General features: G+C 37.3%; 1 protein-coding gene across 1 annotated transcript in view; it reads right to left on the minus strand.

Moving 5' to 3' along the window:
- The window catches only part of LOC135105058 (uncharacterized), a 47,831-nt gene that overhangs the window by 10,949 nt on the left and 12,268 nt on the right, over nt 1-24,614 (minus strand). Inside the window, exons 2-6 of the mRNA XM_064012994.1 lie at nt 24,139-24,298; nt 18,770-18,887; nt 13,567-13,711; nt 7,363-7,501; nt 4,122-4,221 (exon numbers count right to left, since the gene is read on the minus strand). Of these exons, the coding sequence (XP_063869064.1) occupies nt 4,122-4,221; nt 7,363-7,501; nt 13,567-13,711; nt 18,770-18,887; nt 24,139-24,298 (662 nt within the window). The remainder of the gene's footprint in view (nt 1-4,121; nt 4,222-7,362; nt 7,502-13,566; nt 13,712-18,769; nt 18,888-24,138; nt 24,299-24,614) is intronic.

Consider the following 24,614-nt stretch of genomic DNA (forward strand, 5'->3'; position numbering starts at 1 on the left):
GCAGCACTTTTGTAGATGGTTCAATTTTTGAGGAATTTTTTATGTTCCTCTCAACATCTCTTCTTTATAATCAGCTTCTAGCATTTACTTTATTATTGCCTGATCTTCTTCACCATCAACAAACTAAATGATTTCTTCAGATAATGTATCCATGCCTGGTAGCACCTGTGCTGTTGCTACTTTAACTAAATTTGATTTTGCCTGCCTCTCCTTTCTTGTTGCAGCTTCAGGTACTATAGCAAAGGATACCAGGCATGTCCAACTGTGGCAATAGTTATGTTTCCCAAGGCCACACAGAGGTCAACAGCATGTTTGACTTTAAAATTTCCTCCAAAATTCCTTCAGTCACTACTGCCTGTCCATTTTTCCCTGTTCACTTACTCTCTACTACCTGCACCCTCTACTCTGTCTTCTCCAATCTGCACACTCTCATTATCATTACCACTAACTTCAGCTGTTTCCTTCAATTCAACCATGATGCCCATTTGCCATCTCATTTTGTTATGAACCATGGTGAAGAAATGCAGTTTTACATTTCAGATTAATTATTGATTCAGTGGCTGTAATTCAAGAATGTTGTTTAGGGGCAGGAAATGTCTGAGCACATTAGGGTGCTGATCAACAAGAATTTAGCATGCCCAGGGGCATTATTTAGAAGATCCAAAAAATCAACATTCTTTCAATGATGATAATCTTCAATTTTGTACCTGGAACTTGGTTTGTCCCCTTCAGAATGTACACGACTAAGCTGTTTTTTTTCTTTTTTTCCCAGTAAACTGCAGTTTCATCACAATTAAATATCTGGTTCAAATTATTTGTTTTGCTAACCTGACAAATTTGTGTGATGCATCACTGTCCTCTGACAATTAGCATGTTTCACATTGTATCTTTTCTTAAGTCTGTGTACCCACCAACAAGAAGCAATAAAATAGGGATGGGTTGGTGACTTTTCTTTTCTTACAAACAGCACCAGTTCATTTTTCTATGGTAGTTCAAGACTCTGTCAAGCAGAAACCTTCTCACTACCACCATCTTATAAGAGTTGGTTTCATTCAACATCAGTAAGCATGCCAAGTCCCACACCATTCAACATAGGTATTTATATTTGAGTCCCAAACCATTCAACATAGGTATGCATGTTGAGTCCCACACAAAACCCTCTGGTTGCAGGATAACCATCACTTGTCTGCAGAGAGGCTGTCGCTATATAGAGGTGTACATCATAAACCAGATGATGTGCACCATTTTTTTTTGCTTCATTGATCTCTACAAGACAACAGCAAAGATTCTGATCATCCCTTTCTGGCTATTCATATCCATTTCCTTGTCACACTCATATTGTGCAAAAGACTGCATGCATTCTAACATTCTATCTTGATCCATTATTAAATATTCATAACACTCTTACTGTACCTTTTCCACTCTAGGAAAGTTTTTTTAGGTTAACTTTTTTTCAGGATGAAGAGGACTTGCCTCCACATATGGAAGTGGGTATATTCAACTGGGGAGGTATGGGGGTGGTGTGCGTAGTGTGGTGAGGATAGCAATGTGGTGATAACAATGGAAGTTGCCACAAATGTCTTATTCTCCTTCATTCTCTTGATTTCTCTCATGTGCTGAAGATGTTGCAGCTTGGTTCTCCCTTCAGGCATGATGAAATGCCTTGTAAGTCATTAATAGAAGAGAACCAGAGCAATATTAACAGCATAAATAGATGATCAGTGACGATCTACTGATAACTGACTCCCTTCCCTTATAGTCTTTCCCCACTTCCCTGCACTCCTGCTGCTCTTCCTCTATGGCCAGAAAGCTATGTGTAAACAGTCTTGCCATCACACAGTGGAATATAGAGGTCAATGTTGTGACATGCCCCACTCTTGGGTTTAAGTGCCAGTATGTGATAATGTAGCTTAAGTTAGTTGCACTGTGCACTGTGCTCTAGGAAGGTTTTACTTTAAGACTACTCACTAATTGAGAAATGTGAAATTTTTTATTTATTTTTTATTTTTTTCATTTATTTATTTTTTTGTGTATGTTCTCCAAGGTTACTGTTCCCTTTAGTGGTTAAAGTACATGGACCATGTATAGAAAATGAACATCAGATAATTGGTGAGCTCTTTTTGTCAAAAGTAATACTGACACAAAAGGAATATATACTGTAGCTATTTTTAAGAAGATAGAGAGAAAAGTAAAAGGAAAATTAAGTGATTTGAGAGTAACAGGAGGGCAGATCAGACCACAGAAATCATAAACAAGACTGCCTCAGAGGGGCACCATTGCAAAAATTAACCCTCTTAACCTATAACCAGAATCCAGAACCAGAACCAACAGCCATTCTTAGCATTATGTCCTGAGAGCAAGATACAAGAGGAGGCTCTTGAGGGAAGGAGGGAATGAGCCTGCAGGAGTGGTCTCCAAGATTATTTCTTGATGAAATTCAACTTGAAAATGGCAAAAGAGTTCTCAGGAACATGAGGGAAGGTCACTTTCCTGGTGGTAGCACAAAAACACAGAACTTGTCACTGAAAATTACTGAAACTGTGTTGCAGGAACAAAGATGAAATATCACTCAAGTGAGCTGGGCTTAAGAGACGAAAGTGCTAATAAGAGAGAAAGGCCACATGGAAGGTGGAAGGATAGGGTAAAGGAATACGAGTGTGAAAGAGGTGTTAGTAGAAGCTAAATGTTTGAACAAGTGAGAGACAAAAGTTTGGATAGGGAGATGTGGAGGCTCTTTTGCTATAGCCACCATCTTAAGCCACCAACTTGAGAGGCCTTAATGGAGGGACCAAGATGTCAAAAAGTTAGATAGACAGATAGACCATTTGCAAGATATGTATGAACCATCCAAGGGCAGTATTTTCACCTTGTAATCCTGACATATGCATCACTGGCCAGGTGCACACAGCCTCTTTTTTTGGGGGTCTAGTCACCACAGTTCCTTCCCTTCTACAACAGCCTGAATGGCAATACAAAAAGAGCAGAAAAGTAGATGGAATATAATGGAGATGAGGTGTCTAAAGAGCCTGTGTTAAAAAACAATGGATCATACATGAAGTGAAAGAATATGATGAAACTGGCACTGCAAGAGACTTAGCAAACTGTGCAGAGCAAGGAGTGTCCTGGAGTGATGCAATGGTTTACATAAGGAAGAAAAGAGATAAATGAGGATATGTCAGATTTGATATATGGAGTTTAGATTAAGAAGAAAAACGCCAATGGGATAGTGTGAAGCAAGCATTAGATGCAACAAGAATGTCTGCAGAGCAATGACAAAAGGTACCATGTAATACAGAATACAGCTATAGGGAAAGCAATTGTGATGCCCCCTACTCTAATGAGGTATGTAACACAGGAGAGAGAGAGAGAGAGAGAGAGAGAGAGAGAGAGAGAGAGAGAGAGAGAGAGAGAGAGAGAGAGAGAGAGAGAGAGAGAGAGAGAGAGAGAGAGAGAGAGAGAGAGAGAGAGAGAGAGAGAGAGAGAGAGAGAGAGAGAAATTGCATATGAAAGTTCTGCTTCTCACCAGCCATACCTGTACTTACCTCACTCCAGCCCTGAGCTGAAGTGAGGCATGTGCCTCAGAACTGTCAAAAGCCCAATGGCCATGAAGTAGTGATTCACCATAATCCTACACAATGACTGGTCACAGTGCCCATCTTGGGTATTTAATATGAATAGTGATATGGCCTCAAGAGCCTTGGCAAAAGGTTTTCCCACATCTGGTGTTATCAGCTGATGAGATCAGATGAGGAAATGGTGATGAGGCTATTATGCTACAACAGGGATAAACCACTTCTGCAGTCAAGTCCTAATGAAGAGATTGGGTATGCTCCATAAATGACTTGCATACACTGTGATCTGAGAAAATTAGTCCTCTCTCCCTGGAAATCTGGAGACTAAAATGTGATGGAATGTTTGTAAATGCAATTGTAAATGCAACTGCATGTTTGTCGCTGTTAACCTGCATCATAAGAGTCTGCCTGATATATAAATAGCGAAAATTTAAACTCTCTCTAGAAGAGGAGTTTAATTATCACTCTAGGATGTTTTTAATTAACACCTCATAAAGCTAGAAACATGATACAACATTCTTTTAATATAAAATTAAAAAGAATACTTACTGTACAGAAGCTTTATACTGCTGTAAACTGTTGTATTCGTTTTCAGTCACTTGATGGAGTTCAGCCATTTTGATCACTGCTTCTACAAAATTCTTCCATTCTGAAACACAAAACTTTAGTTTCAGATTACTGTCAAACAGTGGCTTTACTGGGCAGACATTTATTTTTGTTTCTGGAACTTTTAAGTTTTCTGAAATTCAGATAAAAGCCTGTGGACTTGTACTAATAAACTACACTAGGACTTACCTTAAGCAAATTTACCTAATGCAACCAAATAAAAAATTCCAAATCATACATAACACATTTTTTGCGATATGAAACATGGTAGTCATTCAAGGGGCCTGCCACAATCAAGACCATGATGTCACACTGTGCCAGCCCTTGTTCCCTCTCACTCCCACCCCGCCACCCACACCATTCACAACACCCATGCCACCAGCTTAACCTTGTACAATTTTCTGTGTCTTGCATGCTATGTTAGGAGGACAATGCTGTGTTTGAACCTTCCAGTCAATGAGCCTCATTGCAAGAGGTGAGCTTTGAGCCTGGAGCAAAAGGGGAAAGTGTTGGATCTCCTACAATAGGGAAGGAAGATTGTGGACATTGCTTCCCAGTTTAAGGTGAACAAGTCAACAATCAGGATGATCAGAAGCAACAAATAGAAGGTGCGGGACAGCCTGAATGTTGCCAGCAGGACAAGGGATGAGGAGGACAGGAGACAGGCTGCCATGCATTCTGCCTCAAACAAGAAGGTGGAGAGGCAAGTGGCGGAAGCTGTTAGTATCGCTCTGAGAATTCCTGGCTTTGATTGTATCATTGCTCAGGAAATCATGGACTTAGTAACAGCTCAACAGCAGGAGGTGTCTGTGGAGGAATTGGTGGAGGAAGCAGAGGAGCAGGAAGAAGGGAAGGAAGATGGAGAGAAGCATGGGGAGCAGCCAAAACAGCTGACCACCATAAACATGAGGGAGTTGATGGAGCTGTGTGAGCTCCTGAGATTGCCAGGGCGAACGGAGCTCAGGAATACATCAATGCAGTGTTGGAACCTTATAGTGAATTCTATAGGAATCACTTGAATAAGAGACAGCAGGCACTCATCACAGCTTACTTTAAGGCACCTGTAGCAGAGTCCCCCACCCCTTGATGCAGAGGAAGAAGTTGAAGAAATCTTGGCTGCTCAAGAAGATGAAGATGAGGTCTCCAACTTTGATTTTGGAAGGTTTGGGAGTGAGGGTGAAAAATGAAGACTCTGAATAAAGTGTTTTGTTTTCTTTGTTTCTTTTTTAATTTTCTTGTAAAAGTGCTTTTTTTTTTGGCTATGGCTAAAGTGTTTTTTCAATACAAAGTGTTAGCCAGTTCATGAGTGTTCCTATGAATAGTGATCTGGTGTAGAAGAGACCAGGTGAATCCTAAATGTTATTTATTGTGATGTATAACAGCCATTTAACAGTTTATTTAACCATAATTTATTTCATGCACAAAGTTACACTCATAAAGACAGTCATTATTTACACTTTGAGTACCTGGGGATTGGTTTAGGTAGAAAAGTAGTTGAAGTATGGAAAACTCTGGAACCAGTTAGAATTTTCTCCGTAGGATCCCTTTATTTTTCTGGTTTACCTAATGCAGATTTACCTAATGCGGCATGTTTGTGGTACATATTAACCACATTAGGCACAGTCCTATTGTACTAAGTGTTTTGGAGGCAGTGAGGTATCTTTTTCTCAAATATTTTCCAAACAAACAGTATTCTGGCATGGCTTGTTTCACACCATGTCGTAATTTTTGTGGCTATAAGGCATTGCTAGTAGTGTTTAATTAAAGTACTTATTCTGAACTCTGATGGCAAAGTCTGCATAAGGCACATACAGATTCAAACAGATGAAGAGTAGCGTAGCTATGACATCATTATCCACTGCTCTCACAGTGCCCCAAGTCCCTCCTTCCTTTTCCTCCTGTCTTCAACTCCCTCCTTGCCTCATCCCTTCTCTCTCTCTCTCTCTCTCTCTCTCTCTCTCTCTCTCTCTCTCTCTCTCTCTCTCTCTCTCTCTCTAGCTCTCTCTCTCTCATGCATAACTGCAACTCTGTGCCTGTTATGCTTTGGATTGCTTCTCTCTTCTTCAGTCTAGCATTTTAATCATATATTCCAAGTTTACATAAAAAATATTTTCATATACATCACTCACCATTGTACCCACAGGTATTGTACTTAGCAGTAGAGCCTACACACAATGGCAGATGATCATGGCATTCAGCGCCATTGTTAAACTTGCCACATGCCAATACCTTTTGGAAATATAGTGCCAAAAGATCAGATAACTTTTAGAATGAGACTATTTTGTAAAAGTGCCAAAATATCATATTTTCCAAAACAGTGAATGCTGAAGTACTGTATGGTATAGAACCAGAGGCACACAAGTCTTTACAATCAGATAATACAGATTACAGTATATATCAGATTAGTTTTCTCCAATGGATCTGATATAATGAAGGCTTACTTTATTTGAAATTAATATTCTTCTGGAGGTGTATGGTCTCTTTAGAAATAAGGGTTGGTGTCCTGTATCATACCATATGCTCTTTTGTATTTTTTAACTTCTATACTCAACCCAAAGGATGGTGCTGAGCGGAGGACACCAGCCCATCCTTGTCCATTTTTTCTATCTGCTATGTAATAATGGAGACTAATGGGTGCAGTATGAATTTGTCTCTTAAGACACAACTGTAAAAAGCCAAACTGTGAGGCATGCTCAGATCTGCTTAGCTGGTACAGCAATCTTGTCTGGTACTCTTGGTAATTTTTATGTTCCCATCATGTTCCCACTTGACATAAATCCTTAGTCTGTCTGGGCAACTCTAAGGTCTGCTGTGAGGAATGACAAAAATAATGACATCTAATTCATGGTGGGAGTAAAGCCTGCAATAGCCTGATGTGACAGCTGGTGTGAAAAATGTTGTTTCAGCTCAACCAACTATTAAACATCAGTTGTTGCCAGCATAACCTTAGCATAAATTCCCATTGTCTGAACTTGCTGTGATCACAACTGTCCCAATATGTTTCCTGGCTGTCCTTCCATAGTTGGTCAGCTGCTGTTTTTTTTTTAACCCTATCATGGCCATTCTACTGAGAGAAGCTCTTAATAACAAGTGTCAGATAAAGAATAGGAAAAAAGAAATGATGCTCTACAACAGATATCTAACACGGATGCAATCTAAAACCTCAATAATCATTAAATCAAACCTGTGTCACCCTTCTTCTGCTTCTCCTGCTTGAATTTAGTTATGCATGTGGTCAAGATATTTTTCTTGTGTTTCAGTTCTATCACCTTTTTCTTTTGCTCAATCTTTTCTTTGTCCACAAGCTGACTGCCATAGTGATCCTGCAAGAGCATTCATTATTTAATAACACACAATCTACAAATCATTTAAGATGAGGGAAAATTATGGAACAATATAAGAAATAGGTCACATGTGAGATGACTGAAGAAAGAAAAGAGAGAGAGAGAGAGAGAGAGAGAGAGAGAGAGAGAGAGAGAGAGAGAGAGAGAGAGAGAGAGAGAGAGAGAGAGAGAGAGAGAGAGAGAGAGAGAGAGAGAGAGAGAGAGAGAGAGAGAAATCTACATTAATACTTTAAGGACTTTCTAATTCTGATTCCTCAAACTCAAACTAAGCACAATTCTGAAAAATGTGAAAGGTCAAGTTTGATGTAATTCTCACTATTCTGAATTACAGAAAGTAATGAGCAAATGAAATGAATAAAGAAACCATGGGGATAATACAGAAAACCCTCAATATAATGAACACATATGAAGAAAGGGTGGGTCACTAAAACCAAAAATTTGCTATATTTGAAGTTTGCTAATTAAGATATATCAAACGAGCACCATTTGTTCGATCATACACATCCTCTCATCTCTCAACTACCTATGGCATGTTATATTCACAGCAGTTAATAAGAGTTGTTTGTCTTGTATTGTACAGTACAGTACTGCCTTAACTTAAATGTAAAAAAAAAATAAATAAATAAAAAAAAAAAAATAAATAAAATAAATAAATAAATAAATAAATAAATAAATAAATAAATAAATAAATAAATAAATAAAAAAATGTATACTTCAACTTTCCTGTGTGTGTGTGTGTGTGTGTGTGTGTGTGTGTGTGTGTGTGTGTGTGTGTGTGTTTACCAAGTTGTATTGTACAGGGCATGAGCCAAAGCTCAAAGCCAAAGCCAAAGCCAAAGCCCTGTCTCCATAACCATATTTGCCCAGTTTCTCTTTAAACATGTGTACACTATTTGCTGTAACCACATCTTCCTTCAAATCATTCCAGATTTCAATAGTTCGATACAGTCTCCTTTCTCTTCTCTCTTGTAGTGTTGGTAAACTCATCTCTTCAAGTCTTTTTTCATAGGTTAAGTCTTTTAATTCTGGTACCACCTTTGTCGCTGTCCTTTGTATTATTTCCAGTTTCCATATATCTTTTTTTCTATGTGGAGTTCAAACTACAGCTGTGCATTCCAATTTAAGACATATCATGCTCATTATGACTTTCATCATTTCTTTATCTAAATAGTTAAATGCCACAAAAATGTTTGTTAACAAGCTGTACGTAGAGCTGAATAATCTGTTTGTGTCTTTCAGGTGATAAGTATGTCCTGAATCATTACTCCTAAATATTTTTCTTCATTACTTTTCATTATTATTTCTCCTCCCACTTTGTTATTCCAGGAAGGTCTCTTTTTACCTTTTCCTATTTCCAACACGTGGCATTTTCTGGCATCAAATTCTAGTTTCCATCTTTGGCTCCATGCATGTATCTTGTCAACATCCTTGTGTAATTCCTTGTAGTCATTTTCATCCTTTATCCTTTATTATTTTCATTATTTTTGCACCATCAGCAAACAGGTTTTTATATAACTATTTAGATCCTGTCATATCATTTACAAATATTTGAAATATAATAGGTGCCAACACAGATCCTTGCAGTACCCCACTTGTCACTTTGCACCAACTTGAATTAGTGTCTGATTACTGTTCACATTTCCCTCCCTTGTAAATAATCCTTCATCCATCTCAATGTTGCTCCCTTTAGTCCTCCTCCATTCTCTAACTTCCACATAAGACTTCTGTGGGGAACTTTACTGAATGCTTTTTTGAGGTCCAGGTATACAGCATCAACCTATCCATCTCTCTTGCACTCCATAGATTACTCTCATATAGAAGCTCAGTAGATTTGTGACACAGGATCTCCCTTTCCTGAACCCAAATTGCTTTTCTGTAATTATCTTTTCATCTTCTAGACATTCCATCCATTTGTCTTTAATTACTATTTCACAAAGCTTGCTTATAATAATTGTTAGTGACACTGGTCTATAATTCAATGGTTCCATTTTATTTCCCCCTTTGAATACTGGGACTGTATTAGCTCTTTTTCATTCCTTTGGTACTTTTCCTTCTTTTAATGAGCTTTTGATTATATCCCATATGAATTCCTCCATTTGTTCTCTGCATTCTTTTCATATTCTTCGATTTACTTGATCTGGTCCCATAGGTTTTCTAACAAACAGCTCTTCCAGCAGTTTTTTTTTTATTTCTTGTCTCTTTATTTGTATCTCCTGTAGTCCTTCATTCTGTGATACCACTTTCGGTGCCACAAATTTGGTTTCCTTTGTAAACACAGATTGAAAACTCTCATTCATTAGTTCACTCATCTCCTCAGTAGTTTCATAAATTCTTCCTTCCCTTTTTAACTTGTTTATGCCATCCTTATGTTTCATTTTCGCACTTATGTATCTGTAGAAGAGTTTGGGTTCTACCTTGTATTTTCTTACTATATCACTTTCAAAGTTTATTTCTTCTTTTCTTCTTATTTTACTATATTCATTCCTTTCCTTTCAGTATTCTTCTCTAGCATTTCTGTTCAGTTGTCTAATAATTTTCTTCCATGCCCTGTCCTTTTTCTTTTTTTTGCTTCTATACACCTGGCATTATACCATTCAAGTTTCCTGATTTTCAATTTATAACTTCGCACGAACTGTTGCACCCACTCTCTATGCTTTCTCAAAAATATCTCATATTTTTCTTACACTACTTTACCTTTAAATAGCTCTTTCCATTTATTTTTTTTCATAAATTTATTAAGTTCTGCAAAGTTTACCTTAGCATAGTTCTGTCTCCCATTTCTGTATAGTTCTTTCTTGTGCAACAGTTTTTCCTCTTGTGGTACTATTTCTATTATCACATGATTGTTTCTTCCCTGTGGACTGAGACAATGTATACTTGGTTTACTTTCTGGTGTTTTTGTAAACACTAAGTCCAAATGTGATGGCTCTTCTCCTCTGCATCTTGTAGGCTTGTCTCATTGTATTCACCATCATGGTATGCCTAAGCTCTTCACTCCATGACCCAACATTTTCTTGTACTTCCATTTCCTCCCACTTAATTCCTTTAATTAATTCTTTTAAGAGCACTATGTTACTTTTCCTTATCATTTCCTCTATACTATTTTTTGTTTCTAGTTGCATAATTTTAAATTTAATGGTCTTCCATGCATTAGTTTTTGGTGGTACATGTCACAATGATTTTCCTTTTTTTCACTTACTTTGATCTTAATCACAACACTCATGTTTCTGCCATTCCATCACCATATTCCACTTCCTCAATAACAATATCCTCTTTTAACAATATCATCACTCCTCCTCCCTTTCCTTTTCCGTCCCTCCTCCATGTGCTATATCCTTCCTTTGCAAATCCCAACTTTATTTCTTCTTTTAGTTTGGTTTCTGTTAAACATACCACATCTGGTTTATTGTTCTTTAAGTAGTCTTTAAGTTCCAATAGGTTAAACACCAAATCATCTACATAAGTATACATAATCTTTAAACTTCTGCTTGGTGATCTTGTGTGACATCTTTGTGCAATCATTTCCTCACTTTCATGTCCACAACTTTCCACATGAATTTTCTTGTTTGTTCTTGTGTTCTCTCCCCAGGCCTCTACTCTTGTGTTCTCTCCCCTAGGCCTCTACTCTTGATTCTTTTAGTTTACTTCTCTCTTCTTTGTTCATATCTCTTTTTACCCATATTTTTTTCATTCCTTCTAATTTTGCCAATTTTCCTGTTCTTTGCAAGATATATTCAACTGCTGTTTGTGACATGATTCTTATTTTTCTTGATCTTATTCCATTTTCTTCGTACTTTCTGATCGTGTAAACCTCTTCAGTTTGTTCAATTATCCCTTCTCCTTCCTATGCCACTTCTGCTATAATTTCCTTAGCCCTTTTCAATTCTTCTTTTTTTCTAGCTATTTTCATTGATAGATTCTTCTCCTTAAGCCCAAATACCACCACACACATCTTCCTCTGTACCATGTCTCTCACAAGATTATTTTTTTCCTTTATTATTATAATCACTTGTTTTTCAATATCCTTATTGTGTTCCTGTTGCCACTGCCTTATTATCTCCTCCATGTCCACCTTTTGCTGTTGTTCTCTCTCTTCTTTCCAACTTCTGACTTCCTCTCTCACTAACTCCACTTCTCCCACCCTAACTTCTCTCTCTTGCAAAGTTTTCTTTAATTTTTTATTCTCATCCTTGAGTTTCTTAATTTCTTCACAGTACTTCTTGTTTAAGTCCACTATTTTTGTCACCTTTTCTCTTAGCTCCTTGTTTTCTTTTTCTGTTTCCCTGTCCCTGCTTTCCTGTCCTTTTCTTCTACTATCATCTTAGTAGTCCTAGGATAGGTCACCTAGTGAGGACCGCAAGGTCTGTTGTGGCTTGTTTTTCTATGTAACTCTATTATATCACTGGATATCTTTTTTACACTACCTCCACTCACTTCTTTTTTCTTCCTTCTATGCCTTTATCATCGCTGTTAAGCTATGTATTTCTTTTCATATTTTTACATTTTCTTCTTCAATTTTTCCACATTCTTTTATTTGTGTGAGGTACACTAAGATCCTTTTCCTTGAACCCCTCAAAAATATTTTGGTTCATGCCAGCTGCCATCTTCCCTTCTGATATCACCGACTGCCAGTGTTTGTGTTTGTGTGTGTGTGTGTGTGTGTGTGTGTGTGTGTGTGTGTGTGTGTGTGTGTGTGTGTGTGTGTGTGTGTGTGTGTGTGTGTGCGCACAATCAATACAGTTCAACAGTAAAATATTCAGTCAATGGATCAATATAAGAACAATAATTCACACCAGTGAAAGCAATTAAGCCTTTCTGTTTGAGTGACAGGCATGGATATGTGGTAGATAAGGGGAACGTGTATGCATGTCTACACATGCAATGAATGAGTTTACAACTCAGTACAGATGCTCCCTGACCTATGAAAAAGTTAAGCTCCAAATGACCTTTCACAAGTTGTTCATAAGTTGTTTTGTAAAATATATTGTGAGTACAGTATCCTCTTGAGTTTCACTCTTGCTTTCTTCCAGATCCATAGTACTAAAACTAGGTCATAAAATTTAGGGTACTGAAAATGCTGAAAAACACTTATCTATGCAGGCCATATAGCATAGCACTGGCACTGCGCCAATGTGTTTTGTCTAAATTTGGCATGATGCAGCAGTGCAGCTGCCACATGAGTGTGTTTTGTCTTCACATTTGGAGTGACATTGCAATGTGGCTGCCACACAAGTATGTTTTGTCCTCACATTCAGCATGACACACCAGCACAGCTGCCACATGTCTGTTTTGTCCTCACATTCGGCATGACATGGTAATGCAGCTGCCACACAAGTGTATATTTTCTCCTCATATTCAGTGTGATGCAGTAGTATGGCTACAGCACAAGTGTTTTTGTCCTCACAATCAGCATGACACAGCAGTGTAGCCACCATACTAGTGTGTATGTGTGTTTTGTCCTCACATTCTTTGAGACAGAACAGTATGGCTGCCACATGAGTGTGTCTTTTGTACTCACATTCAGCATGATGCAGCAGTGCAGTTCCCATACCTGTGTATTTTGTCCAAACATTCAGTGTGGCAAAGTGGCACCATACATTGTGTGTTTTGGCCTCACATTCAGCATGAGTTCTAAGTTTAGGTGTCAGTTCTAAATGTGGTTTTGCCATATTTAGCACTAAGCGATTTTATGTGTTTTGTTCCCACATTTGATGTGATGCAGTGGTGCAGAGCCATCACATTTAGAACTGTAAGATTTTATATTTTGTTCTCACATCTGGCATGACAAAGTAGTCCATATGGCTTTGTAGACCACCTTACTTAGGCAGTTCTGAGTCACAAGCATAGAATACATCTCTCTATTTCCTGAAAGTAGTAGGCTACAAAAAAAGTGAGATGGAGGACAAGGAATCCTTCCCTGGACCTTTGAGTTTCCGACAAAAAGACAATAGCTGTAATTATGTTTAGTAGAAAATATCAAAACATATAAAACTACTTGCTTATTCAAGAAAGCAAAGAACTTACCTACTTCCTAAAAACAGTACCTTAATTTCATTGAGTTTTGTTATTTTGCTCTCCTTCATATTCTTCATTCTTTTAATAAGTCCCATTATTTCTTCTTCTCGTCTTCTATTTTCACTTTCCTCTCTTTCAATGTGATTCCTAACCAGCTGCATGCTGGCCTGGAGGCTAATAACAAAACATAAGTAACATACAGATAATAAACACTGAAAATATTTTATTATTTATTTTTATTTAACTTGAATCAAGTTCCAAATATATATACCATACTTGATGACATATGAGTACTAAATGTACTCCCATTTCAGCATTCAAGCATTTAGTGTTTATTGAAATATCTATATTAAAAACACTGAACAAAAGGCAACTTAACTGCAGCAAAAAATAAATAAAGAAATAAAGAAATACATAAAATAAAATAAATAAATAAACAAATAAACAAACAAGTAAAATAATAATACAATAATAATAATAATAATAATAATAATAATAATAATAATAATAATAATAATAATAATAATAATAATAATAAATGAATAAACAAATAAATAAAATAAATAAATTAAAATAAATAAATTAATTAAATAAAAAATAAAATAAAATATAAATAAATAAATAAATAAATAAATAAATAAAATAAAATAAAATAAATAAATAAATAAATAAATAAGTAAATAAATGGCCTACAAAAGCTAAGAGAGGCATCTAGCCATTGGTCAACACACCCTGGCTTTCCTTGCTTCATATCCGTATCCTGCAACTATCATGTCTCCTCTGTCATTCCCTGGTTGATAAAACCATCTCACAGATACTGTCACTGGCTTGAGCACCAACAAATGTGATATGTCATGAGAAACACTATAAATGTGATGGTTGGACAGCCATGATACCTGACAACACCAACATGGTGGCCAAGTAGCCATTAATGCCAGCATGGTAACTAATAACACTACCATGGCACACACCAACTAGGCAGGCAAGCCAGGCTACTAACAGTACCAACATGACAACTATCAACATGGAGATGAGGCAAATGACAACACCACCATGGCAAACACCAATACAGTGGGCAGGCAGGTGACAACACTAACAAGATAATCATTAACAAGGTGGCAGGATAACACCAACATGGAAGCCTTACAGATGATAGCAGCAACACAGCAGCCAGGCAGCCAAAATACTTATCTGCTGCATATCAACTTTCTTCTTTGGAAATTATTTCTTTCTCCTCTTCTAAAGTGACTCTCTTTTTCACTCAATTTTGTTGACTCATGAATTAGGATTTAGCAATTAGCAGATAAGTGCAGCATGAACCTCCTTACTAAAGGCAGGTAAGACACTGCCAATTGTGATCTGCATTACTCACCACTAATACCTTAATTTGAAATTTCTTTCAAAAATTAAAGAACATTCACATATAAAACATAAGATACATTCAACAGACATGATAAAAGTAGACAGTAACACTTACTATACAAGTTCAGAAATGATTACTGCCTGACTGAAGAACTGAGCGCTGTGCAAACAGCTTTCATCAAATATAAGGGTATGCACCAATAATGAACTACAATAGTGTGTATCAAAGGAAATATTTGTTTACTACTGTGTCCACAATAAAATTAGTCTACAGGAGACCTCAACTTCACATATGATAAAAAACAATTTTCTTTTTGAAGAGGTCAATCCCTTCAGGGAGTAAACAGTTCACAAAGGGAAGCCACATAAAGCCAGACATCTGATCTCTCCAAAATTTCTGATTGGAGCAAAGCAAACTTAGTATTATTCAATGCCTCAAAAACTCAATTCCTCCATCTATCACCTCAACACAATCTTCCAGTCAACTATCACTCTTCTTCAGTGACACTCAACTGTCTCCCTCTTCTACACTGAACATTTTTGGTCTGTCCTTTACTTATAATCTAAACTGGAAACTTCACATCTCATCTCTAGCTAGAACAGCTTCTATGAAGTTAGGCACTGAGTCATCTCCCAGCTGCTAACTCTGTACAAGGGCCTTATCCATCCATGTACAGAGTATGCTTCACATATATGGGGAGATTCCACTCATATTGCTTTTTAGGAAGGATATAATTAAAAGATTTTTGTCTTATAAACTCCCTTCTGACTGATTGCCTTTAGCCTCCTTTTCATCACAGCAATGTTGCATCTCTTGCTATCTTCTACCATTATTTTTATGCTAACTGATCTTCTGATCTTGCTAACTGCATGCTTCCCTTCCTCTTGCAGCCTCACTGCACAAGACTTTCTTCTTTCTCTCATCCCTATTCTGTCCACCTCTCTAATACAAGAGTTGACCAATATTCTCAATTATTCATCTCTTTCTCTGGTAAACTCTGAAACTCCCTGCCTGCTTCTGCATTTCCACCTCCCTATGACCTGACCTCTCAAAAGGGAGGTTTCAAGGCACTTTTCCTGTAATTTTGACTAACACTTTCAACTAGCACCTCAATGAGCCTCTTTTTTTATTGCAATTTTGTTGCCCTTGGCCAGTGCCCCTCCTACATAAAACACACACACACACACACACACACACACACACACACACACACACACACATATATATATATATATATATATATATATATATATATATATATATATATATATATATATATATATATATATATATATATATATAATTTACACACACACACACACACACACACACACAGAGGGAACACAGGAAAAAGTGAGGAAATTCATTTGGAAAGTTGTGGACATGAAAGTAAGGAAATGGTGACACAAAGATGCTACAGATCAAGCAGAAGCTTAAAAATTAAGTATACAAATATAGATGGTTTGGCATCGAGCCTACTGGAACTTAAAGGGTACCTAAAGAAAAATAAACCAGACGTGGTATGTTTAACGGAAACCGAACTAAAAGAGGGAACAAAATTAAGATTTGCAAAGGAAGGATATAGGGTACAGCACATGGAAGAGGGACAGAATAGGAAAGGGAGGAGGAGGAGTGATGATATTGGTAAAAGAGGATACTGTTGTTAAGGAAGTGGAATGTGGTGATGGAATGGCAGAAACATTGAATGTTGTGATTAGGATCAAAGGAAGTGAAAAAGGAAAGTTACTGTGACATACATACCGCCAAAAATTAATGCATGGAAGACCAATTGATATAAAATTATGCAACTAGAAACAAGAAATTGCAAAGAGGAAATGATAAGAAGTAACCAAGTGCTCTCAGAAGGCAACTTCTACACTAAAGGAATTAACTGGGAGGAGATGGAAGTGAAAGAAAATGTCAGGTCATGGAGCAAAGAACTTATGAATATCATGATGGTGAATACAATGAGACAGTGGGTGAATAAACCTACAAGATGCAGAGGAGAAGAACAGCTGGACTTAGTGTTTATAAAAAATGTTTAGGAACTAGACCAAGTATACAGTGTCTGAATCCAATGGTAAGAAGTGATCATGTGACAATAGAAACAGTACTACAGGAGGAAGTAGTGTTGCACAGGAATGAACAATTTAGAAATGGGAGACAGAACTTTGCTAAAGCAAACTTTGCAGAGCTTAATAAATTTTATGGAAAAATTTAATGAAAAGTGCTATTTGAAGGTAAAGTAGTGCTAGAGAAATATGAGATATTTTTGAGAAAGTATAGAGATGGAGTGCAACAGTTTATACCTAGTTATAAAGTAAAAATTGGGAAGCATGAATGGTATAATGTGGTTTGTAGAACCAAAAAAGAAAAAGGACAGGATATGGAAGAAAATGATAAAAAAAACTGAACACAAATACTAGGGAAGAATACAAAAAAGGCAAGGAATGAATATGGTATAATAGGAAGAGAAAAAGAAAAATTTTGAAAGTGACATAGTAAGAAAATGCAAGGAAGAGCCCAAACTCTTCTACAGATATGTAAATGGAAAAATGAAACATAAAGATGACATAAAGAAGTTAAAAAAGAGAAGGAAGTATTTATGAAACTACTGAGATTAATGTGTTTACAAAGGAAACTGATTTTGTGTCACCGAAAGTGGTATCACAGAATGAGGGAATAAAGGAGATGCAAGTAAAGAGACAAGAAATCAAGAAACTGCTGGAAGAGCTGGATGTTAGAAAAGCTAGAGGACCAGATCATGTAAATGGATGGATATTAAAAGAATGCAGAGAACAAATGGAGAAACCAATATGATATAATTAACAGCTCATTGAAAGAAGGAAAAGCACCAAGGGAATTGAAAAGAGCTAACATAGTCCCACTATACAAAGGGGGAAATAAAATGGAACCATTAAATTATAGACCAGTGTCACTAATAAATATTGTAAGTTTTGTGAAATAGTAATTAAAGATAGATTTAACAGCTCATTGAAAGAAGGTAAAGCACCAAGGGAATGGAAAAGAGCTAACATAGTTCTAATATACAAAGGGGGAAATAAAATGGAACCATTAAATTATAATTATAGACTGGTGTCACTGAAAAGTATTGTAAGCAAGCTTTGTGAAATAGTAATCAAAGATTGATAGTGCAATATTTAGAGTATTAAAAGACAATTACAGAAAAGCAATCTGGATTCAGGAAAGCGAGATCCTGTGTCAAAAATCACAGTATCATTTGAAAGGCACATAAACAGAATATTCAGCTCTATATACAGCTTGTTAACAAACATTAGCGTAGTGTTTAACTATTTAGATAAAGAAATTATGAAGAAAATCATAAGTATGATATGACCTAAATTGGAATAAGCAGCAGTAGTAGTTTGGTCTCTACATAGAAAAAAAGATATATGAAAACTGGAAAGAATGCAGAGGATGGCGACAAAGATGCTACTAGAATTGAAAAACTTAAGCTATGAATAAAGACTTGGAGATGGGATTACCAACACTAAAAGAGTGAAGAGAAAGAGGAGACCTAATAACAATGTACAAATTAATTAGTAAACAATACAGAAAAATAAACAGAAATGACTTGGTACCACAGATGGAGGAGGGAAAGAGACGGATGAGGGGGCATGGGAAGAAAATAAAGAAGAGTGGATGTTCAAACATCAAGAAATACAGCTTTCTGTATAGAACTATTGAAATCTGGAATGATCTGAAGAAAGAGGTGGTTTTGGCAAACAGTGTACACATGTTTAAAGAGAAACTGGATAAATATGGTTATGGAGACAACACAATGAGCTTTGGCTCGTGCCCTGTACATTACAAGTGTGATGTCATTCTGAAAATATATATGCACTTACTTTGCCTTTGTAAGTAAATGTTGTTGATTCCTCAAAATGTTGAGTGTAGAGGAAGCTTTCAATTCTGATTGAAGTTCAGCTTGATCCTTTTTCTCCTTGGATATAAATTCCTCTAAACCTGAAATTTGAATTTTTTTTTTCTAAATGTACAAGTAATATCAACTTTTCATATATCCTCAAGCAGATTGAAATAATACACAAATTGAGAAAGATAACTGCAAAATATTTCTCTGCAACATGTGTAATGCACACAACTATTATAGAGGATTTCTTGAATATATAATCATTGATGTTGACTAAAATGTTAATTATATTTACCAACTTAGCAAATGCAGTTAGGTCTAGACTGGACCTAAGCTACTTTGACAGATTACAGAGAAAACCAACAAAATTCACTTGTTTGTAGCAGGAAGAAGCAGAAGGCACCTGAGCTCTAATGCACTGGATCAGGGGATGCTGTGAACTTATCATTCAACCCAGTTGTGACCTCACTGAACATTTCTTTTTGTGTCTCACAATACAAGGGGGCAATCACAGCCGGCTCTCTAAAGACAACTCTCTTCCTTTACACAAAACTACAAGTACCTAGTTACACAAACACATCCTTCACTCAAAATTCAAAATTATCATGATGACTCCTAAACCAGCCTCAGGGTCCCCACCTGGGAAGGAGACCACAAATGTCCCCAGGCTGGACTGCTCTTCTGGTATCAACCCAAAGTGTCTTGACGCCCCCTCTCAACTTTTTCTTCATTAACTTCTGCAACATTTATGGTCTTAGATCTAATTTCCAATCTGTGGAACACCACCTCTCCTTTACTAAACCTCATCTTTTTCTCACTGAAACACAGCTGTCTGCAGCAACTGACAGTAGCCCCTTTTCTGTTCCCTCCTACTTTCTCTATCCTCAATTTCAATCCAAAGCTGGGTGTTGTGTTTATGTGTGTAACAACTTAACCTGCTCTTGTGCCCACACTCTTGAATTCTCTGAGTTTTCCACCATCTGGCTACGACTACAGAGTCACTCTCAAACTAAATTTATCTGTGTTGTATACCTCTCATCTAAGTCCTCTGACTATAAGAAATTCTTTAACTACTTAACTTCCAAAGTGGACCACATTCTGACTCTCTTCCCTTTTGTGGAGATCTCCATTCCTGCAGACTTCAATGTTCACCACCAGCTTTGGCTTTCCACTCCCTTCACTGACCATCCTGGTGAACTAGCCTTCAACTTTGCTATCCTCCATGACCTAGAGCAATTGGTGCAACACACTACTCTATTCCTAACCATCTTGGAGATATGCCCAACATTCTTGACTTTTTCCAAGCCTCTAATCCTTTTGCTTATACTGTTACCCTCTATTCTCTGTTGGGTTCCTCCAATCACAATCTCATATCTGTATCTTGTCCTATCCCTCCAATCACTCCTCAGGATCCCTCTAAGCGAAGGTGCCTCTGGGTGTTTTGCCTCTGCTAGTTAGGGACCTGAGGAGGTATTTTGCTGATTTTCCTTGGAATGACTACTGGTTCCGTGACAGAGACCCGTCTCTGTGTGCTGAGCACATAACACAGGTGATAGTGTCTGCCATGGAGGCATACATTCCTCACTCTTTTTCTTGACCTAAACCTTCCAAACCTTGGTTTAACAAAGCCTGTTCTCATGCTATATGTGATAGAGAGGTGGCCCACAAAAGGTACTTAAGCCTTCCATCACCAGAATCTCATGCACTTTATATTTCTGTCCAGAATCATAGCAAGTCTGTACTCCAACTAGCCAAAAACTTCTTCATTAATAGAAAGTGTCAAAATCTTTCAAGATCTAACTCCTCTCCTGACTTCTGGTATCTAGCCAAAAAAACATCTCCAATGTACCTTGGACAATTCAGAGTTTATTCCTCCCTCTCCTCCACCCTGTGACTACTTCATGCTACCTATTAAAATTCTTCACAATGATGTTTTCCATGCTTTTGCTGGCTTAAATCCTCAGAAGGTTTATGGACCTGATGGGATCTCTCCTACTGTTCTCCAAATCTGTACCCCTGTGCTTGCACCTTACCTAGTCACACTCTTGCAACTCTGTCTGACAGCATCTACCTTTCCTTCTTGCTGGAAGTTTGCCTACATTCAGTCTGTTCCTAAAAAAGGGTGACCGTTCTAATCCCTCAAACTACCGTCCCATTGCTTGCCTATTTCCTGCCTATCTAAAGTTTTTGAATCTATTCTCAACAGGAAGATTCTTAAACATCTATGATTTCACAACCTTCTATCTGATCACCAGTATGGGTTCCGTCAAGGCCCCACTACTGGTGATCTGGCTTTCCTTACTGAGTCTTGTTCATCCTCTTTGAGGGATTTTGGTGAAACTTTTGCTGTTGCCTTAGACATATCAAAAGCTTTTGATAGCGTCTGGCACAAAGCTTTGACTTCCAAACTACCTTCCTATGGCTTCTATCCTTCTCTCTATAACTTCATCTCAAGTTCCCTTTCTGACTGTTCTATTGCTGCTGTGACAGACAGTCACTGTTCTCCTAAATCTAAAAACAGTGGTGTTCCTCAGTGTTCTGTCCTGTCATCCACTCTCTTCCTGTTATTCATCAATGATTTTCTAAACCAAACTTCTTGTCCTATCCACTCCTGCACTAATAGTACCACCCTGCACTTTTCCACATCTTTTTGAAGACTTCAGGAAGCAAACAGTTCATGCAGGGAAGCCACAAAATGCTTGACTTCTGGTCTCTCTAAAATTTCTGATTAAGGTAGAGCAAACTTGGTATTGTATTGTTCAGTACCTCAAAAACTCAATTCCTCCATCTACCAACTTGGCACAACCTTCCAGACAACTATCCCCTCTTCTTCAATGACACTCAACTGTCCCCCTCTTCTACACTGAACATCCTCAGTTTGTCCTTTACTTATAATCTAAACAGGAAACTTCACATCTCATCTCTAGCTACAACAGCTTCTATGAAGTTGGCATGAAGTTGGGCATTCTGAGATGTCTCTAACAGTTTTTCTCACCCTTCCAGCTGCTAACTCTGTACAAGAGTGTTATCCATCCATGTATGGAGTATGTTTCACATGTCAGGGGGGGGATTTCCACTCATACTGCTCTTCTAGACAGGCTGGAATCAAAAGCTTTTCATCTCATCCTCCTCTTCTCTAACTGTCTTCAGCTTCTTTCTCATGGCCACAATGATGCATCTCTTGCAATCTTCTACACTATTTTCATGCCAACTGCTCTCCTAATGTTACTAACTGCATGCCTTGCCTTCTCCTGCAGCCTTCCTGCACAAGACTTTCTTCTTTCTCTCATCCCTATTCTGTTCACCTCTCTAATGTAAGAGTTAGCAGTATTCTCAATCATTTATCCCTTTCTCAGGTAAACTCTGGAACTCCCTGCCTGCTTCTGTATTTCCACCTTCCTATGATATGAACTCTTTCAAGAAGGAAGTTTCAAGAAACTTATCCTTCAATTTTTGACTACTGCTGTGGACCCTTTTCTGGGACTGGCATCTCAATGGGCCCTTTTTTTTTCACTGGATTTTTGTTGCCCTTGGCTGGTGTCCCTCCTACATAAATAAATAAATAAATAAATAAATAAATAAATGAAAAAGAGAAAAAAAAAAAAAAAAAAAAAAAAAAAAAAAAAAAAAACTCATGGCTGTAAATCGAACACTGGGGTTTTGTTGTATGGGCATGCTGTGATGTTTATAGTTCATTAATTTTTTTTTTTTGTGGCCACTGTACAAATGCCTCAGAGGTAATGAAGTGCAAACACCAACATGTTTAGTAGGAATTGTGAATGCAAGGCACTAATATCTATCAGGAAAATTGGTAAATGATGCAAATCTCAGCAACATTAACATGAAGTATGGAAACTTGGCCTGATTTCACAGTCACTTCCTTTTATTGTGATCATTACTTATGAGTGGTGATGTCAACCAAGGACAACAAATCTGATTTCAGTTGTTTTTTGCAGCTTTGTTTTAATCCTTAATAGAAATGGGAACTTTTTGTAATACTTGCCAGCACCACCCAGCTTGGGAGCTGGGTGTCCTCCCCAATGGAGCTTACCAATGCACTGATTTTTTTTGCAAATAACAAGTTTTTATCCTCTTGTAGTTTTATTTCCTAAATTATATATTAAAATTATTTAACAATACAGAAACACTTTGTAGACTATAATAGTAATATGAAAAGATTTAAGAAGAATTTGGATGGTGGCATAAACTAACTTCACCAGCTGATGAAAACTTTAGTGCCTATCATCCTTATTTCATCTGCTACAATCACTTGGCCAAACTCCTGTAATAATCCTGACACATGGAATTTATCACCTAAAAGAAATGCTGGCTAATATTAAAATAACATTACTGTTTCCATCAGAGGGTTGGGTTTGGTTAGGTTAGGACAGGTTTAAATTCAGGTCATTAATTTAATTGCTTATCCTTTCACTGTGTAAACCATGGAGAGAGAGAGAGAGAGAGAGAGAGAGAGAGAGAGAGAGAGAGAGAGAGAGAGAGAGAGAGAGAGAGAGAGAGAGAGAGAGAGAGAGAGAGAGAGAGAGAGAGAGAGAGATCATACTTTTTGATTAGAAGTAAATATTTCAATCTAACAATGTATGTATAAGGCAAAGAGGGGGAGAAAATTTGTAGATGATTTATTATGTACCTGGTAGGCATAAACAGAGCTTGGTGAATAATATTAAACAGATATTCAAAGGGAAGAATTTATATCACAAAATGTAACCATAATTGCAGTAGATGAATATGCCACGTTGAAGGCATCAGTGATGTATTTTTCATGACTTTTTTTTTAGTGTTGGCATGGTCAGTTTTGTAAAGAATATACTCATTTTGTCTAATGAGGTTGCTCCACTATACCAACATTATTGAATCAGATGCCTTTGTTTGGTTATTTGGTTTGGCTTTGTTTGATTGTTTGGTTACTAAAACCATGTAATTGACTGTGAAATCAGACTAAGGTGTTGGTAATGACTGTTGCCAGGTTGGTAAGGCTTTTAGTTGAGAAAGTTACCAAACAATTATGAAATTGGCCCCTAGGCAGCAGTCACTAAAGGATTAGCATGTGAAATGGTCACAGGATTTTGAAGGTTAGATGTACTAATTACAAGGATCAATGTACAACTGACAATGGTCAATGGACAACTTAAGATAATGATAATGATGATGACGATAATGATGATGTGCAGTGACAGACATCTAGTGACTAAATTATGGTAACTGCCCTAATGTTTGTAATGGATATATAATTGATATAACCATTCACAGCATTGGGACACAAGTTTATTACCCATATAATGAAATGCTGTAACTCTCAGGGAACTTTGAGAGTACAGAGAAACTTACAAAGGCAACTCTCATTGACTTCAGCAACAGCACGGTTCATTCTGGTCACCTGCATGATGAGGGTGTCTATCTTAGTAAGTTCAAGCTCTTCCTTGAATTTCCCTCGGTCCCCACTTATCCTTCTGGCCCCACGCATCTCCCTCTTCCAAGACTGCATCATCTGTAAAGAATTATGAAAACATGAACATGAGGTCCTTGTTGGTCCTGCTCAGTTCAACAAGAAACAAGTTAGGGTCGTTAAGATCAATGGCTCTGCAGCTATTTGCCCAATAGCCATAGTTGACATTGAGGCACCATTTTTCACTGGCAGAATTCATGCTGTGATGATGAAAGAACCATTTTTTGACTTATAATCACTAGAAATATTGATGGGGTGAGGGGTGCTCAAGACAGTGATACTGTGACTCAACCCAAAGCTCAAGAAGGTGCCACCCTGAAATGAACAGAAGCCCAAGAGAGAGATGCTTCCTCTCAAA

This window comes from Scylla paramamosain, chromosome 11 (assembly GCF_035594125.1).
Source record: "Scylla paramamosain isolate STU-SP2022 chromosome 11, ASM3559412v1, whole genome shotgun sequence".
Lineage (NCBI taxonomy): Eukaryota > Metazoa > Arthropoda > Malacostraca > Decapoda > Portunidae > Scylla > Scylla paramamosain.